The sequence below is a fragment of the Manacus candei genome, unplaced genomic scaffold (assembly GCF_025592945.1).
Source record: "Manacus candei isolate 608988 ecotype Guabito, Panama unplaced genomic scaffold, ASM2559294v1 h1tg000017l, whole genome shotgun sequence".
Taxonomy (NCBI): Eukaryota; Metazoa; Chordata; class Aves; order Passeriformes; family Pipridae; genus Manacus; species Manacus candei.
Genome location: NW_026138065.1, coordinates 20531312 through 20556450, shown reverse-complemented (window position 1 = coordinate 20556450; position 25139 = coordinate 20531312). Strand labels below are relative to the sequence as shown.

The 25139-nt window shown below is 43.5% G+C and overlaps 2 protein-coding genes across 4 annotated transcripts in view; one reads left to right on the top strand and one right to left on the bottom strand.

Moving 5' to 3' along the window:
* The window catches only part of TATDN3 (TatD DNase domain containing 3), a 21011-nt gene extending 5161 nt beyond the window's left edge, over positions 1-15850 (bottom strand). The window contains exons 1-10 of one of the 3 annotated variants that reach the window (XM_051782928.1): positions 15757-15850; positions 15631-15663; positions 15466-15539; positions 15170-15254; positions 14476-14538; positions 13472-13581; positions 13013-13068; positions 12684-12796; positions 11515-11595; positions 10873-11239 (exon numbers count right to left, since the gene is read on the bottom strand). In XM_051782928.1, the coding sequence (XP_051638888.1) occupies positions 11096-11239; positions 11515-11595; positions 12684-12796; positions 13013-13068; positions 13472-13581; positions 14476-14538; positions 15170-15254; positions 15466-15539; positions 15631-15663; positions 15757-15810 (813 nt within the window). In that variant the 5' untranslated portion in view covers positions 15811-15850 and the 3' untranslated portion in view covers positions 10873-11095. Of the gene's footprint in view, positions 1-10872; positions 11240-11514; positions 11596-12683; positions 12797-13012; positions 13069-13471; positions 13582-14475; positions 14539-15169; positions 15255-15465; positions 15540-15630; positions 15664-15756 lie in introns of those variants that run through there. The other 2 variants (XM_051782929.1, XM_051782930.1) reach the window with 2 other exon arrangements.
* On the top strand, positions 15794-25139 carry NSL1 (NSL1 component of MIS12 kinetochore complex). Its single transcript, XM_051782927.1, has 6 exons — positions 15794-16084; positions 16259-16343; positions 18416-18546; positions 20778-20832; positions 23539-23606; positions 24200-25139. Exons 1-6 carry the CDS (start codon positions 15809-15811, stop codon positions 24476-24478), a joined length of 894 nt encoding a protein of 297 aa, XP_051638887.1. The 5' UTR covers positions 15794-15808; the 3' UTR covers positions 24479-25139.

The following is a 25139-nucleotide window of genomic DNA, read 5'->3' as shown; positions in this document are numbered from 1 at the left end:
CCAGTATTTCGTTCTCACTCCAAAGGAAAACACGGGCATTAATATGCTTCATGGCATTGAAGTTATCCCCCAGGTAGCCACAGCCAATCCCTCGTCCCTGCTAGTATCACTTTTCCTTCTACATTGATTCAGTAGTGAAAATGATAGTTGGAAGAGAAGGCAAAAGGCCAAAGCTCATGCAATCCAGTTATAACTCTGCTAAAATGTCTTCCAGGAACTCTGCAAGGACTATACTGATCAAGCCTTGTAACAGCGAGAGGAAAAGAAAAATAATAGCCAGAGTAAAAGAAAAATAATAACCAGTTTGTACCCTTTCCAGAGTGACAGACTGTGTCCTAGCAAAGTTACGGAGCAGTATGTCCTGAACATCTGTGATGTAGGTAAGAAAGCCAGGGAGCTGGGATCACGCTGCAGAGTTGAGCAGCCCAAACCCCGTGTACCAGGTTTTCTTACAGCAGGACAAGAAGACTTCAAGATTATAGGCAGTACTAAAGCCAGCAAAAAAACCACAAAGCTTGGATTTGTCAACCCTGCCCTCCAGGTGTTGAAATGGCTACTGAGATTCCCTCAGCCTACTGGTAGGTAGGCAAGGACCACCAAATTAACTTACCAGTCACCAGAGGACAGGTAATGGGCACATTTTTCAGTTAGCACCTGCCTGGTGCACAATGGGACTTGCAAATACAGGAAAAGTCTTTGCTGCAATAGCTCAGCCTTTTTTCTGTCCTGATGTCTTCTGCCGTGCTCTATTTTAAGGTATGCATAAACCTAATTGGTTTTAGATGAGTGGAAAGGATATATTTTTCCCCATTAGGTAAGTAAAATTTGGAATATATGCATCTGCCTAAAATAATCCCCAGGAAGAAAAAATATTTCATGAAATCAAACTTTCCTATCCTAATTAAAAAAAACCCCACACTGTACTGGGTAATGCTGGGGCAGTAGCTGTTTTGTTCCACTACCTTCACCACTTGTCCCCCACAAAGTTACAGTACTTGTCTCTGTTTCACTAATTTTCCATCTGCCATACTTGTTCAGGTGGACTTTGCAATTCCTTATGTTACTAGGTCAGTACTAAGTAGCACCCTGTAGCCCCTGGGGTGTAGAATCACAAAAAGAAGTCTCCTTTGGGAGAGTCTTGGTGAAAAGGCTAGGAAGTCTCCCACATCCTCACCAGAAGCACAGTCAGAAAGGAACAGTTTTCTAGTTCACATTTGACAAAGACACCATGCTCGTAAATGTAAGTGCTTACAAAGAATTGTTATTTCTTTCAACTCAAAACACTGAACACTTGGATAAACTCAAACTTCAAAACAACCATTAGTGTTCTTTAGGGAATGCCTGTGGAGCTGTGATGCAGGAAACAGGTGTTGAGCCCAGTTAAAGTCCTATGTATGAAGGAGACACTGTGTGAACGTTTTCTGGCTCACACTGGCAAGCCCAGTTGTTTTGCTGTGCCAGCTGCAGCCAAGGGCTCTCTGCTGCTCCTCACATTGCTGAGGCATAGACACAACTCATGAAGTCCAACCCAATCCACACAAAAAGTCACCTAAGACTTAACAAAATGCGATGAACTTCAAACTGTGGGGATCTGATGCTAGTTTAATTTTCTCAGGAGAGTGGCAGAAGCTTTTAGCAATGAAGCAACAGAATAAAAGACAGCAACCTCCAAAAGGCAACAAACCTGGAAATATATTAATATAAGAAAAATAAAAATCAAGACAATGTGATACTAGCTATGAAAACAATCCTGGTAAAGATCTAAAGTAACTTCTCTAGCATCCCTACCATATCTTCATTGAAGGAAACCAGCGTTTCAGACATCTGACAATATGCTCCCCTTTTAGGATTTTGCAACCTTCATTTTACTCCTGTATGGGTATTTAGCCAGGAAAATAAAGTTTTGGGTTTTAATCTCAACTCATTTCATAACTATCCATGAAGAGGAGTGTAAGCAGCCAGAGATTACAATGAGTTACATACAACTTCAGACAGTTTCCATATAGTCAAATCAAGCAAGATCTGGTTGTGCAGAAATCAGAGCAGATTACCTCACCAATGGTCAGTAGCTTATCTTTGTGTTTCTTGAAGAGCAGGACAGATTCCATGACCTGTAATAAACTAGCCTGTGTGTTTTGTAAAGACTGATGAGTGCTAAGCTGAGCCATAGCAAACAAAACCACACACAACTGTATTATTGTGCATCTTGAAAAGCAAACCTTGAAAACGATAGTCCAGGACAGAGGGGATCAGTCTACTGTGTTACTAACAGCTTCTGAAAAGCCTAATTACTCATCCTTTTCAGAACAGAATTAAAAGATAGATTCAAAGAGGGTTGGAGTGATGTTGGTCCAGGTAACTCTGCTAGTGAGCAGAGGAAGAAAGATCCCATTCTTCCTCATTTGGTTGAACTGAGCCTCATCTTCTAAGAGCTGGGAAATCTCTGAGAAAGGCATTTTAATAGCTCTCTGGCAGCCTGGTCCTGAGTGGTGTCCTTTCCAGAGGAAAGGCAGTTGTCAGTGCCAGCGAACAGGTCTTGTTGAACCAACCTCCCAGACCAGTCCCATGAATCACTGTCTTTTCGGCCAAGCTCTTCATCACTTTGGGCTGTTGTGCTGGTTTTAGCTGGGGTAGAGGTAATTTTCTTCACAGTAACTAGAAAGAGGCTGTGTTTTGGATTTGTGCTGATCACAGGGTTGATAATGTAGAGAGGTTTTTGCTATTGCTGAGCAGGACTTGCACAAAGCCAAGGCCTTTTCTGCTTTTTGTACTGCCACACCGGCAAGCAAGTTGGGGGTGCATGGGAGTGTGGGAGGAGACACAGCCAGGACAGGTGGCCCAAACTGACCAAAGGGGTGTTTCAGACCGTATGACATCATGCTCAGTATATAAAGAGGGAGGAAGAAAGAGTAAGAGGGGGGACATTTGGAGAATGCCATTTGTCTTCCCAAGTAACCAATACACATGATGGGGCCCTCCTCTCCTGGAGATGGCTGAACACCTGTCTGCCCATGGGAGACAGTGAATTAATTCCTTGTTTTGTTTTGCTTGTGTGCATGACTTTTGCCTTTCCTACTTAACTGTCTTGATCTCAACCAAGAGTTTTCTAGCTTTTATCCTTCTGATTCTCTCACGGGTCCCACTGGTGGGGGAGTGAGCAAGTGGCTGTGTGGGGCTTGGCTGCTGGCTGGGGTTAAACTCCTGTTCAAGAGCTGCACCAGCCGACAGCACACAGACACAACAATTCTGAATACACCTGCCCTCAGCAATTGTAAAACTTCACTGTGGTCTTCCAGCAGTGAGACCCCCACTGATCCGGGACAGAGGCTAGGAAGGAAGGAGACTTCTGATCCCTGGGAGATGAAAGCAAGACAGCCTCTACTGTTCCGGTGAACCTCAATGCTGTCTGCCACAGGGTCAGCACTTACCTTCCTCGAGTTTTGCCCCAGCATTCACCCTCGTATACCACAATATGCATTCACTAAGACAGCAGGGATGGAGTGACACCACTGTGTGTAGCTGCACCTCTCCAAAAAACAGGGCAGCTTAAGGATGCCAAGAGGCAGCTCTGATCATCCTGATACCACAGTGTTGCAAAATGTGGAATCTTTTCTTAAGAAAGGATATTCTTGGATGTTTGGATCTTTGTATACTTTCAAGCCTAATCAACATGGAAGGAGATTTAATCCATGAAACAGATAGTAGCTAACAAGCAAGCTCTTAGTGATGTCCAGGTGTTAGAAAGATAAATTACTTGTCATTAGAATTGCCTTGTTAAGATTTAGGGCTAAACATCTCAGACCTAGGGGAACACAAATAATGTAGAACTTATAGGCCACAAGGATATTTGGAAGAGCTTCCAAGATAAGGCAGAAACTAATAAAGACAACAACTGTGCTGGATCAGCTCCGACTGGGTAAAAGGTAATTCTGACAGGGGGAGAGCACGACTGCCAACTCATGGCCCACTGATGCAAGAAACCCACCAACCCAAACAAAGAGAAAGGCTCAGAAAGCAGACTAATTAGCATGAGAAGGGAGAGGATTATTAACCAAGAGAAGATAGAATAGTAATTACTAAGAGAAATAGGTAACTTGTAGCCAATGAACATTCATGCCATTGTTCGTTAAGATGTATAAATTAGCAAAAAGTTTTGGTAGTTGTCATGCTGGCTTTGTGAATTTGCCACCTGTCACCCCTTTCTGTGCAGAACTGTAAATAAATCAAATACCTCGACTCAGTGTGTGGATTGGCCCCTTGCACACTGCATGACAGAACCTGTTTTGGGACAACAACAGCAGCCTCCATGTGCTGGTCAAGAAACATCATCTTTGGATAAATGGCATCACACACACAGAGATTGTCAATGGATGTGCTACACTCACTGGGAGTGCAGAAGGGATTATTTCTGAAAGTGCTAAGTTCTGCTTGTTTATATTATATACCACAATAGCCCTCTGCACATGCACATGCCATTGCTTCAAATCAGCACAGAGGTCCTGTGTAGTATGGAGCTGAGTTTCCACCCTGACTTTTCCAGGCGGAATAATGATGCCTAAAGAGAAGGGAAGTTATCTAGAGATGCTTTGATTGGAACTCCCTGCATGCTGCTCCCTTTAACTTGTTCCATTTTTTCTCTTCCCTACCCTTTGTTGTGCATCCAGAAATGTTCTGAGCACAAAAATACTCTCTCTATATATTTACAGTAATAAGTCAGTGCCAATCAGCACTTCAAAACTGCCCTCTCCAGGCAGTGCACTTCACAAAGGCAGTGCACCTTCCTGCTAGATAATCCCAGGTCCATTTCACAGGTTCACCAGTGGTCATATGCTGAGCAGAACTAGGAGGCTCCAAGCAACAGATCCAATTCTGTCTGGAAAACATAGCATCCAATATATATCTACGGAATTCACTTAACGTGGTCATGCTGTCCCCTTGTCCACACACCTTTTGGAGATACAAAATTCCTACAAGGTTTGTGAGAGTTGGTTGTTACGTAGATGACACTGACCCCCTTCATTCCCTCTCAAGGCTAGCAAGAGAAGTCACACACCCAGCTGCTGGGTTTGATGCCAGCAGCCATCCAAATATGATCTACCCAGACTAATCTTGCCTAAATGACAATCCAACAAGCTCAGGGAGGCAACATGGAAGAGAGAATGGGAATTACAGGGAGGTCAGAGGGACAAAGAAGAATACCAAGGTACTGTGGGGGGCAGAGCCCAGAACATACATGGAGGAGCTGGTGGTAGCATGGTAGGGGTTTGGGAGACACACAGGGAGCTGGAAATGCAGCACTGGGGGTGCTGGGCTGTAATAGAAGCTTACCAGGACACGAGTAGGAGATTGGGATTGATGTGATGAGGAGATCATAAATCCCTGGGGCAAAAAAGCATTATTGATTGTGCTGCTTGTGAAATAACTTCTATCAATATGGGGCCATGTGCTTTATCTAAGCTGCCACTGGACACTAACAAGGTACCAAGCATCTGTTTACACTCTCTGGTGATAAAGCATACAGCCCTGGCACAGCCAAAACAGTGGATGCAAAATCTGAATATGCATATTAAAGAAGTTAAACATGGTGTCCACACTCAGTCACAGAAATAGAAAATACATGTGGGAAGGAGCCAGGCACCTCACCTGGAATGTGGCCCTGCACTGCCCTTTTGCTCTGCTCCAAATTGGATGAACCCCACAACATGCAGTGATGGAGTCAGGATACCTTTGGGGGGCAGGAGGCAGCAGGGACATGTCAGTTATTATTCCCTGTCAGCAAGCATGGCCCAGGTGCAGTAAGTGCCAGCAGCTGCAGAGACCTTGCAGCAGATGGAGAGAACAGTGGTCATGGTGCCACAGGGCAGGGCTCTGCTGCAGTTCAGCACTATGGGCTCTGTCAATAGGGACCTCAAACAGCTCTCCCCGCTCTGCAGTCAGGCTTTAGCATCAAACCCAAGGCACAGTCCGTGTGCTGACCCAGCCTGCCTGCCAGGTGGTACCTCTGAGGCTTCAGGGGTTCAATCACACTGCCAATACCAACACTTTTCCATGTCTCACACCCTGCATTTCCAAAACAGGGGGATGTGGCCCTGCTTCCCCACATGTCAGTGCTGCTCCAAGGTCTTTCAGGCAGCTGTACTCACTCCTGCGCCAAGAAGCTGAAGGTTTGCTCAGCCACAACACAACACTGGTGCTCTGCTGTGGCAGGCTGGGCTCATCTGTGTGCAGCCACCAGCCATGGACATCACACTGCCTCACCTGCCCTTGAAGGCAGTGTAACTAGACATATCGCCTCACCCAGACATCACAGACAAAGTCCATATATTTTGTCACTTTGGTAGGACACCAGATATGTCCCCAGGCATCAGTGCAGAACTTGTTTGCTCCTCAGACAACATCCTAGATCCTCCTGTTCTGCTGATGTGCCACTGCTCTACACCTATTTTCAGCTTTGCCTTAAGTTCCTTGATGCCACCTGTGCACCCACTCCATACAAGTGCTCCATGTGCCAGAGGCTCTCTGAGGCAGCCAAGATGAATATCAGCAGTGCCCATTATGCTGTTTTCTAGGGCAAAGAGAGGCCCTTGCTCCTGCAGATTCCTTGTCCCAGTGCCTCATCGTTTCTGCTTTTGCAGATGAACCACACCACCACTTTCACCAGCAGAGCCAGGTGGGGTAGTGGCATTGGTCTCCTATGTTTGCATTAAGCAGCCCATGGGCAGCATCTCTCTGAGAACAGCACCAAGCATTTGGGGAGATGGGTATCAGCTCCTGCTCCAGGCACACGTTCGTTAGGGCCATGATCCTCACTGTGGTTTGTCACTGTTTTGTCATTCACAGTAGCTCAAAGTGGCACAAAAATTCACCAGCCCCTGGAAGAGGCACTTTGCACTCACTGCATGGTGGGGCCGCCACACAGTGCAGTGAGGGTGATGTCCATGTCCTGAGCTGTTCACACTGATAGAAATGCCAGGCCCAGTAGGGGAAACGAACAGATGGATAACCACCTGCTGAAAAGGAAAATGTTGATACAACTAGGTGCTATGGCAATTTGTATACTTCCTTTGATCTCAGCTTTATCTTTGTACTGCATATAGAAAGCAAAGAGAAAAACAATTAAGCTTTATGCTAAACCACTGAGTTCCTCAAATTCATTTTCCTGCTCCATAATGGGAACAGAGGATCGACTCCCAGCCTGCATTAATGAAAAAAACAAACACAAGCATAACTTCATAAGTGATAAAAGTTGCATTTCCAGGCAATTATTTATTTGCTTTTGCTTCTACAGAGCCTATCTATGCATTGCATAGGAGTCTGTTGGAAGCACCTCCAGTAAAAGTCTTTAGTTAATTTGTTTAAACTCTTATAATAATAAACAGCAACATTAAACAGCATTTCATCCACTTGGCCTCATAACCATCTCCTCACTTGTTCCCATGTTGAAGCCTGGAAAAACTCATTATACTTTGTCCCAAAATTCAGCAGATTCAGGTCCTGTAACTTCATGACTGAAAACAAGTTTCAGAAGAAAGACCCTGGGAGGATGATCCAGCTGCAGCCTTCCAAAGACTATTTAAGTGAGCACAGATAGAGTCCCTAGACAAACTCTTAGCTGTCAGGCCTGAACTCAGAGGAAATTCAGAATCTGAGTTCAAGTGACACATGCAACCTTTTATTTCTATGCCCACTCCATTCTTAGAAGTCACTTGGCCTTCAGGAAAAATCACTTCAGTGTTGTTCCCCAGGAGCCCTGCAAGCAGCTTGGCATGGGTGGCAAAAGGGCAATGCCACCAGCCCGCCAAGGAGTCACAATTTCAGTGTCCTTCCAACCCTTGCTGCTGATCCATGGTGCTCACTGAGCAAAGTACCTCTGCCACTGACAATATACACTGATCCAATATTTTGTCTCTATCAGCAGATAAAATCCACTTTAGAAGCTCTCTATATCTCCAGGCTGTGCATCTCAGCCTATGGAAAGTACCTTCACATTATTACTGTCACCCTGTCTCCCCCTCATTTCTTTGCCTTGGGGTTGAGCTACACACTCACTGTAAGCCCTTGCACGTGTGGGAGTCCTGGGGCACACAGTGCATCTGTGTGCATTATTTTAAGCCTGGAAAGAGATGTGGGGCTTTTTTTTTTTTTTCTGGCAGAAGCTGTAACAGCCAGAGCAGCATCAATAACAAGTACTGACTAACACACAAGGCACTCTGAAGGCATTATTTATGTCAAAGAAATCACAAACCTTTCTTGATTTTTCTATCACACCACGTGCATCCTGCAAGGTAGAGAGACATGAGGAGTCACGCAAAGTGCAACCAGATCTGCTGTTTGTACCAGATGGTTATAGGTATCAGATGGAGCTTGGGACCTACCACTTTCCATATAGCTGCAGAACATCTGTGCCACTCCAGCTCTCTCAGTGAGAGGTCACCAGGGCCATTTATGTCCCCCAAAATTAATGGCATAACTGAAAACAAAATTTGGGTCCCCACTAATTCCGTACTTTTTCTCTCCTTTTTCCTCAGGTTTCCTGAGAGCTAAACATGCCATCCAGCTAAATTTGCACTGGGTCCTTCCTCCAGTACGTCCTTGACCACCTCAGTGTCTTATGCTATGTAGGAGGGGACATGGTTTGTTGATACAATCTGAGAAGCTGCAACAGGGTTCAGCACACACTGATATTAAGGCCAACCTTTGTGGGGATGGAGGGCTTCGTGTTGTACAGCCACACGGCTCTTCCCCAAAAGCCATCCTGACTTCCCAAGCCCCTCGGGACTAGGTATTAGCTCAGGACTGCAGGCAGAAATGCAAGCTCTTTGCTAAATTCTCCTTTCAAGGTATAGTCACAGGATGACTGCTGAGGGATCAGTGATGTTTTCCAGCTTAGAAACCCCACTTCCTCTCTCACACACATTAGTGCCATCAGTCCTGAGTGAGCACCTTAAAAAGTTGGGCTTCCTGTGCAAAGTAACAACTTTATTTTCAGTGCCTGCTGCCCGCTCCCCCAGCATTGACTGCAGGGGACTTTGGCACAGCTCATAGAGCAAAATGGCACCAGGGAAAGGGTGCTGCTTCTGACCCTTGTTTGGTGTCAGGGATGCCAAGGCAGAGTGGGAATGACACTGCATTTTCCTTTTCTGGAGCACCAGGCCATCTACTCCATGACTTAGCTGAGGCGCCGCAGGTCTAAGGAGAGGACAAAGTCGGTCTGTTCCGCTGTGGGCTCTCTGCCAGGCTCGCCCTACCCACGGCTGCTGCAATGCCAACTTTCTCTGGCCCAGGGGGAAGCAACTCCGTGTCTCCTTCCCAAGCCCCAACCATACTCCCAGACAACCACGAGCACTGCCAGACTCTGCTGATGCAGGGACCAGGGGCACAGGCTGACCCACAGAGCCCCCACAGCCCACATGGGACTGGCCACCCTTGGCAGTGCCATCCCAGATGGGAGCTGCAGGATGTGGGCATGTCCGCAGGTTTTTGCAGCACTGCAGCAGCAAAAGTATTCAAATGCTCAGCCAGGTATCACCCGTCTACAAGGCTAAGCCCAAACCAGAGCAATGCTCCCTGCAGAGACAGGGATTTTGAGCAGTCTAAATACTTAATATTCCCCTTTTTGCAAAACTAGTGTTTTCATGCAATGCTGAGAACTCCATAGAGAAAAATAACTAGGTCAAAACTCCACAAACATTTGGATGCTGCCTGACTTCTTACTCGGAGCATCTCCATACATAACTGCATTCCCAAGCAATAGTGGGAGCCTTCCCATCACACAGGCAGCAGGAAGCATGGGTAAGGCTGCCTGGTATCACATGTTTAGTATCTCCAATGACATGATTATTAATCATTAAGTCAGTTGCATTAATATTCTTAAGACTATTGCACACCTGTTCCCTAGCACCATCTGGAGGCAAACTTAGTCCTCCGCCCAATTTAGTGGAAATGGTGCCTGTAGATCCAGGATAACAAATGGCTCTAACTCCTCCAGATCAAACTCTCAGCAAAGATTCAGGTGTTTGCTGCTCTGAATACATGTTGTAATACAGACAAATCATGCAAGTTTGGTCGTTTGCTGCAGGCCAAGAACTGCTTTGGAACGTACGTTTAAACTCAGTACGCTAACTCAGGTCAAAAAGCAGAACAGCACAGCTGTTCTGATAAAGACAGCAAAAAACCCTCCCGACCATGCGGTTTTAAGAAACTGAGGAAAACAACATAGAGGAAAACAAAACTTCAATATGCATCACTTACATCACAAGCTTTTTCTCCTTCTTTTATTTTTCCCCGTATTTGGGAGCTGATCCCTTCTCTAACCACATGCTCCTCAAAACAGGAAAAAACCCCAAATTCTTGCCTTGCAGTCCTCCACCCCAGAAGGCAGACATCAACATGATTTCAGAACAGGGCATTATAGAACCATTTTGCAAAGGGGCAATCAGTAAGAAGCTTAAACTGGGAAGAAAGAAAGGATTCCAATTAAAAAAAAATCACACAGGCACATGAGACATTAAAGAAACGTGCCCAGATCTTAAAGCCAAACTCTTTCACCATCAGCTGCTATGATACATGATTTTATACCTGAGATGGTTATGGACTAAGTCAGTACTTGTGTATTTTCTTGGCTGAGCAGGTAAAACTCCCCATAGAGACAAAATCTCCACTTGCTTAGTGGCTCTTAGAATAATTAGGTGTTATGCAAAACTCACCTTGTTCAATTGCTGGTTTATAGTCAGCAAAATTCTGATCAATATTTCGCAGGCCCACATGCACACAGGTGCTGTGAGGGAGTACAAGATTCAGCTTTTAGGACACTGGCCAAAGTAGCAGAATCAACCCACAGCAGATGAAGTACTTGTTCAGAGACATGAGAGATGCAAATGAACGCCACGTCTTTATCACATTCAAGATATTAGTATGGTGCATACCAAAGGTCTTTGAGAAATTCCCTATTTTCACCCTATACAGCTACATAACACTGCTCACTTCTTGAACTTTCCAAGAGCAAAACTCCACTTTAACACAAGATGCATGTTGGTTTTATTAATTACAATATAAATAATACTTTCTGCAATATCATATGTTCCAGTTTCTGAATCTATATCCGAAGAAAGTTCTGAAGTTTGGGGAATACTTTTAGTGCATTCTGTGTAGTCACTTTTATAACTTCTTCAACTGGAATTCCTTTAATTTTGGCAACATATTCTGCAGCAATGTAAATATTTTTGGGTTCATTTCTCACCTGAAAACAAAGAAACAAACCAACCAAGTTACAGATCCCTACAGACCACAGGTGTTTCAGAGTCAGTACTTCCTGACACAACTTCAGTCACATTGTGGCATGAGTTCCAGAAAAATTACACGAATCTGTTCTTCTTGATTACATTCCCTCGGTAACCTCTTTCACCTCTTGTATCCATGCTTACACTACTTCACTCTCCTGTACCAGTAACTGACCTCCATGAGGTGTGGGTTTGGATACACATACACAGAAGTCCTTCCCCCCTCATCATTTACCTGTTTTTCAGGCCCCAGAGCAGGAGAGTCAGTTTCCAAGCACATATTTTCCAGAGGTAGCTGTTTCACAAGCTTCTGCTTCTTGAAGAAAATAAGACAGCTATGAATTGCTTTATGTACTTAAACCCGTGGGAAAAATTATGAAAGGAGGACATCTCCTGCATTTAACAGCAACATCAAAAGACTTCGGTGCCACTGCCTGCACTTTAGCAACAATTTCTGAATGGAAGCAAGAATACCAGGAGCTGCTCAAGAAGTCCCTTCAAATTAGGATTTTCCTGTTTCCTAAATATCTGAAGTACTGTTATCTCAACACTGAACCCATTGTTACTTATTAAATCATGCAGTTATATAATAATGCAGTTATATTGCAGTAAACACACTGCATTTAGAGCTACCAATGCAATTTTGCTATTCTCTGTGTATATATGTGTGTACCTTTGCTTTCCTTCCTCCAAGTTCCCAACCTCACCCCCATCTATATCCATCCCTCATACCTCCTCCCCTTGAATGACGCCTTTTCCTTTCCTACATTTCCTGAGCTTATGACAGAAAGTGATGATTGTGCAGGATGGAAACAGACTGCCACCCCAAAATAAGAGGTTAGCAAAGTTTGTAGCAGCCCAGAACAGAAATTAAAAGAGCAGTCTCACCATATAAAGCACTGAATCTGAACAATGCCATCTTTAAGCAATTTAGCTGCTTCTTTACTTGTGATAATCAGAATTCTTCATAAGTCTGCAACTTAGCCAATTGTGAATGGATTTCATTTAGAACAGAAAGTGCCCCAGCTCTGAGACAGAAACTAGTTGTTTTCCATGTGTCATGTCCCTACTTTAAAACAGTACAGTGACAGAAGCTGCCAAAGAAGAGTTCACCAGAAACCACATTAAATGAGAAGAAAAAACCCCCTTGTTTCTCAGGAACAGCTGAGTTCTTTTAGCCAAAATTTCCCCTCAGAAGCCTAGCTAAGGCAAAAGTCCCAGACAGAAATTCAGCCAAAGTAAAAATGTGCAACTGAAACTTCTCCTGAGAAGTGTCAGGTTACAGTAACTGTATGCAGCCACTGCTGGTCTCATCAGCCATCATGATAAGCTGTCAGCTACTACCTCCAATTCCCAGGCACTGAGAAGGAGCAGACCCCAGCTGCAATCAGGACAAAATGTTACCTGTTCACTCCTTATAATGGAAGGAGGAATGGAGAAGAAGTATCCAGCTTTCACCCCTTCCATCGCTACAGATGGCTTCCCATCAAACGCATGGAGCAACACCTTTGTAGCACCTTGGAGAAATGAAGCAAAACAAATGATCAGCAGGGTTACAGAGCAGGGCTGCTATGTCAGCTTCCAATGGGACCTTGGTCCCACAAAGAATGAATACAGAATATCTGCACTATTGCTCTCAGATTTCAGGCACACAAACTGAAGTGAAGACATGGTACAGCTGAAGAAATTCTGTTGACAAAAGCCATGACAGAGAAAATGCATTAAAAGCATACCTTGTTCCTTCAAGAGATTAATGGTTGGTCTTCCAGCTGAGCGGGAGTGAACATTTCTGCACAGCAAGGAGAAGCCTGGCATTAGGAAATTCAGCCAAATACTTTTTTTTTTTTTTTGCAAACATGAACAAAGTAACAGCACCTTGGCACGGAAGTAATTAATCTGTATTACACCTTTTATCAGAAAAAAACCCGGAGATATATGTATGAATCATTGTAGCTAGTGAAGATATAGGGACAACATAGCAAGGACAGGAAACAGAAGGCGACAGTATTGAAGTGTAAACACAGGGAAAATTCTATAATTAAATCTTAAACTGGAGATTGACTGGACACTAATGCCAGTTTAATCCATCTAAGAAAAGTTCTGTGGGCACTTAGTAACTATAAATCTTGGGAAATATTTCCACATGTTACTGAGATGTGGCAAATTCTCCTACTATTATAAATAAAACCTACAAAGGTAAATCCAGTCTTCTTGCCAACTCGATCTGCTTGATCAAAACCTGTCTTTGTCCTTCCTTCTGTTCATCGGTGCTGGCAAATCTGGGAGTGAAATCTAGTCCAACCTACAGTACAAGAGGAGAAGGGAAAAAAATGAAATAATGTTTTTATTTATATAAAAGCAAAAAATGCTTCAAAATTGCAAAGCATTTCAAAGTATGTATACTAGAGACTGAAATTAAAACAAGCTCAACTGTAGCTTAACTCAGAAAAAAATCCATTCTCAACCATAAGCTCTTCCAACTGCGAAAGCATTTGTGGGCAGATAGTTACTAACAAGGATATTTAACACTTTAATCTGCAATTGGTTTTTTGATCTAAACACGTTCAGGCAAAATTTAAAGTCTGTCAAAGCAACCCCCTTCAATTACACCAACCAAAGTCTTTTATATATAGTACAACATGGCAAATTCAGCTACAAAGCTCTGCCAATAACTGCTTTTTCTGCAGCCACTGCAGAACCAGATATATGTCCCTCCAGTACCAACACACAAACAAATGCAGTCTACCCTAAAGCTTTCAAGCTTCAATTCCTTTATAAACAAATGTTAGACAGGGGACAATACGTGGATACAAATAGATGAGGGATCAAAAAAAAGAACTGTACAAGTCAGTGAGGTGTACTGAAATCACAGCTTAGCCTAACTTTGTCAGGGAAGAAGGCAGGAAGGCTCTGCCTTCAGGTGTAAGACGATACAACATAATTATGCAATCTTCCTACTACTCCACCAACATAAATTCCATTTATTTTCTAATAATAACAAGGAAGGAAAGGAGGGAATCAGGCAAATCTATGGAGGAAAGCACATTAAGAGAATTACAAATCAGACTTAGTGCTTGTTCAGACTGAAAGCAATACTTATACTAGCATACACAAAACCAAGCATTCGATAAGTTTTTGTAATTCTGGTGGCAGCTGCTGCTGAAGAGGTTTAAACAAGCTGTGGAATTCTACTCACTTCTCCGATCCCCACCAATTTGTCTTTGTAGAGTTCTATAAGTGGCAGTGCAGCATCCAGATCCTGCGGGAACAAGTTAAAAATGCCTTTACAAGGGGGAAGGGTTATGAACTCAGCATGATGATTAAACTGTTCTTCACTGTTCTTAAATTCTGTACTTTAGAACTTGCTATCATTGCAAGTTGTGCAGTCAGATTTTAGAAACCTTCAGGATTTGACTTCTTTACTTAATAACCCTTTTGTCATATATGTATATAACATTTATTTGAAATACTCCTAATTTCTAGCTATCTTTTCGCACTAGCAGAAGAGGTAATTAAAACAAGGCCCATAAACAATCCGATAAGATTAAATGGCTGCGAACAGCCAAACAGCTCCCTGAGTTTTTCAGGCTAAGGTAACAAACAGTAGCCTTCCAGTTCCCATGTTAACAAAGGGACATCTGCAAATGCTGTTTGCCGTAAGCAAAGCACTCACTCGGGATTTTTTAAACTGTTTCACTGCAGTAATAGGGCCAGATGACTCCAGTGAACAATTCTGCTTTAGGACAAACCTGGGGTTTGGTCCACTGGGTCTCCTGCATCACAGGGAGCAGAAAAATCACTGGGCAGAACTGAAGGTAAATCAGGCAGACTGGAGCATCCTGTCGTTTGTCCTGAAAAGTCCCAGCCGTATTTTATAGCCTGCGTTTTACCTTCAAAGTAACACTGCGCTGCTCCTCTGGAGAAACTTCTTGAACGGGATGAACGCCCAGGCATGGCAAAACAAATCCTGGGAACCTAGACACGGAACAGGGATCGGCAGTGTGAGAGACCCCAGAGAACCCAAGTTTAAGCCCGAGAAACCCCAGAGAACCCAAGTTTAAAGCCAAGAAGGGCTGGCCTGATGGAGGAGGAGGAGAGCAGCGCGTCCCCCGTCACCTCCCGCCGAGGCGCGGACACCGCGCCCGGGACACGGGTGGGCGCCGGGACCCCCCAGCCGGCCTCGCACCTCTCCGACAGCTCCACGACGCTCCGGAACTCGCCCGCCTGCTCCGACACCACCACCAGCGCCGACACGGCCGCCTACGGCACACAGAGACCCCCGGCCTGCTGAGACACCCCGGGCGGCGGGGCCACGGGGGAGCGGGCAGGGGGTCCCCGCCGGCCGCCTCACCTGCTCCGCCGCCCGCACCACGGTCGCCACGTCCTGCAGGAGACACGCAGCGTCTCAGCGCCCGGCCCGCACACCCACCAACCCACCCACCGCCACCGCCAGCGCCGCCCGGCCGCCGCGCCTCACCGTGTGGAAGCAGGGCGCGGCGAGGTGGCAGTGACAGTCCACCGGCCCCGCCATGCCGCGCCCCGGGGGGAGCGCCGGGGCGGCCGCGGGTTCCGCTTCCGGGCCGGCATTTTCCCCGCGTCCCCGGCGGGAAATGGCGGCGCCGCCCGGGCCGGGGCCCGGGCCGGGTATGGATGTAGAGGGGGCGGTGGCGGCGCGGCGGGACCGGCGGGTGCGGTGCTGCTCGCAGCGCAGGCTGCGCGACGTGATGGAGCTGTGCGCGCCCTTGGTGCGGGCCGTGCTGGAGGGACAGCCCGGCGGGGCCGCCGCCGAGGGAGACGCGCTCTGGGTGAGCGGGGAGCGGGCTCGGCCGGTGCCGGCACAGAGCGGCCCTGGGGCCGGCCCTCAGCCAGCGGGGCGGGGGAGGTTTTCGGGTGTTCACCCCGAGGTGGCCCTTCCCGCCTTCCCGAGGGAGGGATGGAGGGATTGAGGGATGGATTCCAGCCTCTCCTGTGTCTTGCAGAACTTCGAGACGGCGCTGCGGGAGAACGTGACCATTAACGGGCAGCCCTGGGAGGAGGCCACGGATGACCCCAGCCCGCCGAGCGGTACGCGCTGGTTTCCATTGATTTCCTGCTGGGCGGGTTTGTTTTGGTTCGGTTTGGTTTTGCCCAGAGGCAAAGGGTGGGGTTGAAGGGGGAGGTTCTGCCTTAATGTACGGAAGTAAAAATTCGCTACTGGGTTAATTGGGCGTTGGAAAAGGCTGCCCAGGGAGGTTATGTAGTCTCCAGCACAGAAGGCTTCCAAAAATCAACTGGACCAGTCAACCTGGTTTGAACTGGGTGTTGACCCTACTGTGAGCAGGAGGTTTGAGTCACCTGCTGAGGGCCCTTGCAGCCCTGAGTGTTTGGGGCATTGTCCAAGGTACCTTCCTGTCAAGGGACCCTAAGAGATTGTCTGTTGCTGCTATTTAATATACAAATTAAGTAAGTATTGAAAATTATTGATGTATAATAGTATATAAACATATGTAATGTACACAGTGTGATTGTAATGATTGTCTTTTAAATAATATTAGTGGAGATTCTTGGTAGTCTGGTGTCCAAATAAAGTTTCAGTGTGGTTCATTTGCTCACCTGTGTTGGTATGAGATGTCCTTTACCTGCAACTTGATGCTTTTTACAGTTGCATAAAGCTAAAAATACAGATATAGTGAACTAACTATGGAGAAAGAGCTCTTTGAACTGGTTTTTAGTGAGGAAGCTTTGAGCAAACCTGGGCTCTGAGCAACCTGATCTAGTTGATGTCCCTGCTCATTGCAAGGGGCTTGGACTAGATTACCATTAAAAGTCCCTTCCAGCCCATTCTCTGACTCTATGAAGCTTTTGTAGTTGTTGTTCTAGAATGACAGAACTCCAACTCCTTTGACTACAAGGTCAAAAATGCACTGGTCTCATGATGCAAAATGCTAAACCGAGGTACTGTCATCTGCCTGCAGCTGGCATAAACAGATGTAAGGACTATGTTGTGCTTTTTAATTTGGCAAAAATTTACTTGTGTGCCTATCTCCGATGTGGTTTGAATCACCAAGAGATCTGATATTTTGTGCCTTCCATGTTTACGTTAGCCAGTGGCTCAAGTCTTTTTTATTTATACTTAAATGATTTCATGGTGATCCTTGAACAAACAACCAAAACAAACCCATAAACTCTTAAAACCTTGATTTTGCCTTTCGGAGGTTTGCAGCGACCTGATTGTGCACAGAGTGACCCTGAGAGTTCCTTCTACTTTCTTCTATAACTTATTTTTTGCAGTTTGTAACAATGATGTGTGATGTCAGGAAAGTGCAGGCGTTTACTTGTCTAAATTTTGAGACTAGTTTTAAAATAGTATCTTAAGCTTTTAAAATCGTTAAGTTTAATTTGCAATCTTGGAGAAGTTAGGTCCCTTTAGTAGAGTAGCAGTAATAAAAACACTATTTCACAGCTGAAAATATGTTTTAGGTGTTTAGTCTGACCCTGACATTGGAAAATAGAGCTATGAAAGGTAGCTCCTACTATGTTTTCTCTTGGTCCTCGGGTGTTTAAAGCAGGCATGTACATATTTTGCAGATTTGTTGTGACTAGAAATTGTAGATGTTGTCAGGATGTAGAGTATTTCCAGGAAGTGTGTTTCATTAAGGTGGCATTGTATTTTGTCATGTTAAACTGTATGTTTGTGCTCTATGTGGTATAAAATCAATCAGGCTTCAAGTTACTGCTTGTACAGCTGGAGTTTGTTTAATACTTGTAGATCATACAGATAAAGCATTTTTCTTTCTGCATCTTGCACTGCTTTTCTTCAGCTGAAAAACATGTGATCTCAAAAGACAGCTATTTCTTTTTAAGAGTTTCTTCATAGATTCAGAGTTCATAGAGAAATACATTTTTTATTTTTGCCCAGATGATTCTCCCCCTTCATGGCTGCAGCTCATTTACTTCAAAATAACTGGCCAGCATCAAGTTATGCTCCAATTTCTGTATTGCCTTAACAAGGAGATTCAAGACATATATGCATCTCTTTGTTGATAATAATGCATGATTATTTTATTTCAGATATAATTTTTTTCCTACAAATTAGTCTCCAAAAAAAAAATTGTAGGAGAATTCCTGCAGCAACTTTGTGTGTTTGTCATTTTTAGGTTCCAACATTAAAATTCTTGAAGATCAGTTTGATGAACTGATAGTAGAGACAGCAACAAAGCGTAAACAGTGGCCTAAAAAGATACTGGTGCATGCTATCCAAACCATGAAAGCTGAGCAAGAGATGTTGGTGAGTAACCTAAAATTTTCAGAAAAACTTTGCATATAGTAGCTGCTGACCATGCATAACTGGAAGAAATAAATCATCTAATATTGACCTTTAAGCTCCTTCCCATGGTTGCTTTCGGTTATTTGTCATATAATTAAATGGGTTTGTTGCATTAATTGGTTCTTCAGTAAAATGAGGATTACTACAAAGCTAGGAGTGAATTGGGTCCGTGGCACAGTTCAGCGAGTTACTTAAGCAGATTGTTTCAATCTGGTGCCTCATGATTTACAAGCCAGTATGCAGCTATTGTCACATGTTTCTGAAGTCCTTGCCCAAAGGCTGGTTGAAGTGCCAAATGTTACACTACATACAGATAAATAGTATCATGCACAGTGTATGGTGGTTACAAAGAATGTCTGTGACTTCTTAAGTGCTTTTTGCTACATTGTAACATTTTGACACTCAGTGTAAAGTTATTACTGACATTAAACAACCCAGTCCTGTCTTTGGTTGCTAGATTTCTTCCCTGCAGTTACGTTAGGCCTACCATTTGCTTACCTCCTGATTAATTAGGATTCCTTTGGCAAAAAAAAAATGGGACAAGAGGCGAACACTGGCACAAGTTGCCCAGTGAATCTGTGGAGTCTTCATCCTTGGAGAGATTCAGGCTCTGAGCAACCTGCACCAGTTGGCCCTACCTTCTGTAGGGTGTTTAGAGGCCCTTTCCAACTTCAGTTATGCTGTACTGAAGAAGATGGGGATGCTTTTCCAAAGTTAAGAGCCTGCATTGCATTTCTGAGGACTAAAACCAACAAACATTAACTCTCTAGTTAACCAGGCAGAGATGATTTACAGTAAGGAAAAGGGCAAAAGATACATATTTGTCTTAAACCTGAGATATCATAAAAGGCAATATATGTTAGAAAATCTGTTTTGTCATTATATCAAGTGTGTTAAACAAAGTCAGCTCAAATAAAACATGCTATTACGGAACATCAAGATTTAGCAAGGCAATTTAACTTTTCTGCAAAAGGAAAGCTATGTGCTACCTGAGTTCCACAGTGGATTAGTTATTTAGAATGCCTCTCATGCTACCTTTTTACTCTTGCTGATCTCTTCAAAGTTTACATCACTCTACAGCTAGATTATTTCAATTAAAAGTGGCTGCAAATATAGAAAGTTTAGTTATCTCTCTGTAAATATGTATAGAAATAGAGAAAGTTTAGTCTGTCTCTGTAAATGAAGTGTCTTTTTTTTCCTCTCAGAACTACTTCTGTGAAGGTACTAGTGATTTCTCTGCTTTTGGTTGAGGATGTTTTGTGTTCTTTCTTGACCCTAGCTAACCCTGTGGTGCGTGTTTTCTGAGGCATAAAGAGCAACTATGAAGACGTGGTTTATCTGGAGGGAACTACTAATTTATGGTGGTGATCTCCATGTAATTGCCAAAGCAAGAAATCACCCTGTGGGTTTTCAGTCAATATGTTCTCTAGTGTTTGAGGCTAATGCAAGCAATGTTTGTTCTTCTGCTGAAAAGATGTGTGAACTTTGAAAAAATTTCTCTGGGAAAACTACAAGGAGGAATTGTTTTTGCTTGAAGAAGGTTGAGGGACAGCTCCTGAACTGGAGAATACTAACTTGCTGATGATATGACTTGTGTTCCCACATCTTTGGTATTTTTTCCTTCTTCTCTGTTAGTTCTAATTCCACCTTTAATATAGCTAAATATTGGTTGTGTTCATTTATTATTAGTTTACTTCACGTCTCAATTAACTGCTGTCAAGTCACAAGACTCACAGTTTGTGAAGCACAGTGTTCTTACTTTTGCATAAGTAATTGCAGGGCTAGAATGAAGTCATTTAAGTCATTTTCTTAGCTTTTTGTCTTAATGTACCCTTTGTTGGAGTTTGTGCCTCTGTGAAAGCATGCTGGTTTTGTGAATGGCCCCTTAGAAGCCAGAGCAGCTCTTGTTCCTCAGTCATGCAGCAGGTGGCAATGCTTCTTCTGAAATGCTTGGATTTCAGTTCTGCTTTAATAATTAGAATTCTGCAAACTAAAGCAGAGTCTGGAGATATGTTAACAGAGAATGTAACTGTGTTAACCAGAGTACTGTTTTCAGTAACTGAACCTCTAATATATTCTTGATGTAAATAATTCCGCTACTGTCTCCATTGTTCTGACTGCTGTGTGTATATTAGGTATCTGTTAAAGCAAGAGGGTATTTAAGAATTTTTCCCTTTTTTTTGAATATGCAGAAGCTCTACAAGCCTGTGGTAACACCAGAAGAGATAAGATCTCAGCCTTCTCAAGGTAAAGGTTTCCTGGGGACGGCAACTGTACTGAGGAAACACTGCCTACTTACTGGCTAGCTATAAATGTTTAAAAAGTTTTCTTTCTTTGAACTTGTTTAAAATTATTGGCTGTTAATATAATTAACTAAAATAGCTACAAGTTTCTCATAAAGGAGTGTATTGCTGCCTCAGTTTTCTTGTGTCCATTTCTCTTGTTCTAAGTGCAGTCTGCAGTGGGACACTGTACTTGAAGGCAAAAACTGGCCACTCTGTGTGTGTGTATTGGATAGGAATTGTCACAGAGCTACCCCCAGTAGTTTTCCTTACTTCTTTCCTTCACCACTGGTGGAGGCCAGATGGGGAACTAGTTGGATCACTGACATTATACTTTGGCCATTCTTGTGTTCCTTGTACATGAATACTAGAAATGCTTCAATCTCTCTTCCTAATCAGACAGTTTCTTCAGGGAATTGAAAGCTGCTGTGTAGTACTCAGTGATGGCAGCGTTGACATCGCTTGCAAAGTAGGAGTAACTTGCAGAGTAGGACACAGATTTTATCCTGCCCGTGTCACATGTAAGGGTTGATGAAAGCACAAAACTGCAGACAGCATCATAAGTTTGCTGCATGCTTGTGAAAGATGCCTTGTACAAAGTCTATGGAACAAGGTGGTGGATTTGGCAGTGGGTGATTGGGATGTGCTTTCTTGAGGCTGGCCTTAAGAAATGGAAAGTTTTGTGTTGCCTGTTCCTAAGTATGAAAAAATGACAGAATTTGCCAGTGCAGTTCTAAGTTGAAAAGCTTGGTTAAAGAACCCTCACTACGGATTACTGCCAGGATGTAAAGCTGGTGTAACAAGCAGTGGTGCTAAAAGTTTGAGAAGCTGAGCTTAATCTTCCAGTTCTCACCCTGCTAATCTAACTTCATTCTAAGCATCATTTCCTCTTTGTAAATGGAGACATTGCTTCCAGAAATGCCAGCCTGTGCAGAGCAGCTAGTAGGAGTGTCAGTTCATATCTGGGTTCCAAGATCTATGCTTTTCTGATGTGAATTAACTACTTCTTGAAAGTTAGTAGCAGTTTGCACTATGGTGTTGTCTTTTTAGGTTTGGTAACAGCAAAGTTGTAGCAAAGATAGCATAGAGTTTGTGCTGAATTTTAGTATTAGGTACTCTTTGGGAAGTTTGTGTATCCCAGTTTAGCAAGTACAGTGGCCAGAAACCAAAAATGTTTAGATTACTCAGTACCTTTCGTTTCCTTTTTTCATTTCCCTATGTTTTGGAAAGCCTTGAACACTGAGGAATATAATGCCATCTATGTCAAGCTGAACTCCTGCAGGCAAATTTCATTTAACTGTGTGTCAGCCTTTCCATGTAATAATCCAAATAATTACTTCTATTTTTACTTAACTCCTTTCTTGCCATTTCATAGCATCACCAGTTTTCTCATCCCAGCACTCTAATGTAAGATTGCTTCATTATGGATATAGCTTTCTTTTAGGGAATGTCCATGCCTCTGGGGTGTGTTTTATGAGGCTGCTGTTGGACTGTTTATTCTTCTAAACTCTGATGATACATTTTAGTATTCATGTTCATATATGGATTATATGTTCCTAAACCATGTCTGATCTGCACATTGGACATGTTGACAGTTTAACAAACACTGTCTCTCGCTGCTCACCACTTTTCAGCAGGGAGCCACTGTAACCCTGTGCTAGAATACACTGACTGACTTAAATTATCTCCAGCAGCAGTAGAGAGATTGACTTCAGAGTGGAATGCTGTGTTTAACCCTGACAGGGTTTAGGGGTGTGTGCACCCTCTAACACTGTGTCCTGCTGCAGACACTAAAACCCTACAGAAAAGTAATCGGAGTGGAGATGAAGCTGCTTAGTTCCCAGAAGCACACTGGTCTGCTTATTTTAAGTTTTGTGGATGGTGGAGAACATGCAAAACAGTTTTATGATAGCTGAGGGTTTAACTCTTGAATAAAGAATTATTGTGTTGATGATCTTATCATATTGCTACTGCAATCAAATATATACCATATTCCTCCCCGTGTTCTCCACCTGCTGCCAGCTTCAGTGTTACTGAAAGCTTCTTTCCCCTTCCCTTTCCCCTTCCTCTTTCCTTCCTAATTAGCACAGCAGAATTCATGCAGTTTGTGTTGTTTATGCTTGGTTCTTTTTGGTGGTAATCCTTGGTAAATTAAGCCAGAAGAAAAAAAGTAGCCTTTATTGTAAAAGCCAACTTGCTGGATTTTTTATTTCCCCTCCTTAAAAGGATTTCCTTCATCTCATTTTCTCCACAGTTGTGTTTATTCGCCTTCTTTTGTGTGGTTTTTATCAAATGTAATGTGAGCTTGAAAGTTTTGAAAACAAATCTTTTTGTATAATTATTTATTTCTTAACAACTGTTCTCTTCCTTTATGTCAAATAATGGCTTTGTGTCTCATGATTTGCATAAGCTGTAGGTTTTCTAGGGAAGAACTCTGTGGCTTGTCATAGTTGGGACTGCTAAACAGTACTGCATTTTGAGTGATAAAGAATAATACTAGTGAGATAAAGCATATCAGTTGTCATCCTCAGTGCTATAATGAAAGCCATGTGCTGCAGGTTTAAGTTTTACACAGGGACTCTACTGCTTCTCTGTCCAGTTTCTGATAGCAAGTACTGGGGGGAGGGAGCTGCGTTTCGGAAGGTGATTTGGGCTTTATGTTTTTCCGTAGATGCTCACATCGCAGATCTGAAGCAGGTGGCAGAAATGGTATCCAAACAGATCAGCACAGCAATGAAGGTGAGATCTCTGTGTGCTCCAAGAGGACATGTTTTTATTTTCTTGATCTGATAATATGTCACAAAACAGGCTTTCTAACTCACCCTCATGATAGTTTTTTACAAAAAAGCCTCTGTGTGTACTTCTGAAGTAGGTACAACTGCTGAAGTTGTCTATAAAGCATTCCCTGTCACGTGGTAGTAAGGAAGATTACCCTGTGGCTATAGGAAATACTTTTTACAGAGATTTTGGAACCTGCAGCATCTGGAAAATAACACATCTTTTGAAGACCTGTACAACATCATGTAGAGTGTGACGTGTTACTTCAGTACCTGCTTAGGCATCAGCTCTGGTGTTCCTGTGATACTTACTCTGCTTAGAGATGTCATGAGGGAACACTTAACCTTGGCATACTCTTTGCATTGCCTCTGGGCACAGACTCTTGTCACCACTGGGGTGGTAAGTCTGCATTCCCAACCTTCACCTACCATCCTAAGGATCATCTCTGCAGACACGGAAACTTTTGTCCCTGTCAGAATCTAATAAGCATACTTCATTCATTGTAACTGTTACTTTTCCTATGTAACTTGAGATACTTGGGTTTGTTTTTGCAGTCTCTTCCAGCACTCACAGAAAGAGCAGAAGGTCTTTCTCAGGTGTTTACTTGGCAACCAACCTTGGAACTCTGCAAGCTGCGGCAAGAAATCTTTGCTGGTGGCAAGGCAAAGGAAGAAAATAACGTCCAAAATGTTGTACTACCAGGAGAAGTCACACCAACAGACGCTAATACCAGTAAAAATCCTTATGTTTTGCTAAAAAGAAGAAAAGCTGCAGATTCACCAGAAAGGAAGCGCTACCCTCTTCGACGGAGGAAGATTGCTCTCCGTGCGTGAATTTCTCATTTTGTCTTTTCAGTTTGGAATCTCAGTTGTACTCTTGTTCCGTTTGCTCCATCGTTTCTCTTAAAACTTGTCTCCTCCAGTGCTGTGTATGGAGCTTCCTTAATTAACCTTCAATCCCTTGTATTTTGTATCCTTCAATATTTGTATTTTTACTGTCAGGCTGATGGTGTATGAAAGCCTATGCATACCAGTAGCATCCAGCAAATGTATCGCCATTTAGCTCTCATTTTTTGCTCTTATGTTGCAGCACTTAGCTCGAGTCCTTGCGCTTCTCAGAGTTTGTGTGCATGCTTTATGTATGTGGGCAGTCTTTAGGAAACCACTGAATGCTCATTTACATTCAGCGTGCCTCTAAAGAGGTTGGAGGATGTCTAGTTCTCCTAATGCACCTTCATTAATTACTGAGTCGTGTGGCTTTCATTTTAATAAATGAATTCACACTGGACCATATTGAAAACACCAGATTTCATAGGATGTTAGAGTTTTCAGAAAATCCATGCACAAATGTGACATTGGTCCCTGCTATTCTGCCTTTCCTGAATATAGGTTATTTAGGCTTATTTATAGTCATATTTGTTTAAACTTGGATTTTTAGTAATTGTATGTATTTACTTGCAATGTGCTCTTCTAAATAGAAATTTAACCATCAACA

Excerpts from the sequence above, each read along its gene's own strand:
- NSL1 (XM_051782927.1), top strand. The coding sequence starts at position 15,809 with ATGCCGCGCCCCGGGGGGAGCGCCGGGGCGGCCGCGGGTTCCGCTTCC. Across the intron at positions 16,085-16,258 it reads CCGAGGGAGACGCGCTCTGG|AACTTCGAGACGGCGCTGCG; the intron begins GTGAGCGGGGAG and ends TGTGTCTTGCAG. Across the intron at positions 20,833-23,538 it reads AAGATCTCAGCCTTCTCAAG|ATGCTCACATCGCAGATCTG; the intron begins GTAAAGGTTTCC and ends GTTTTTCCGTAG.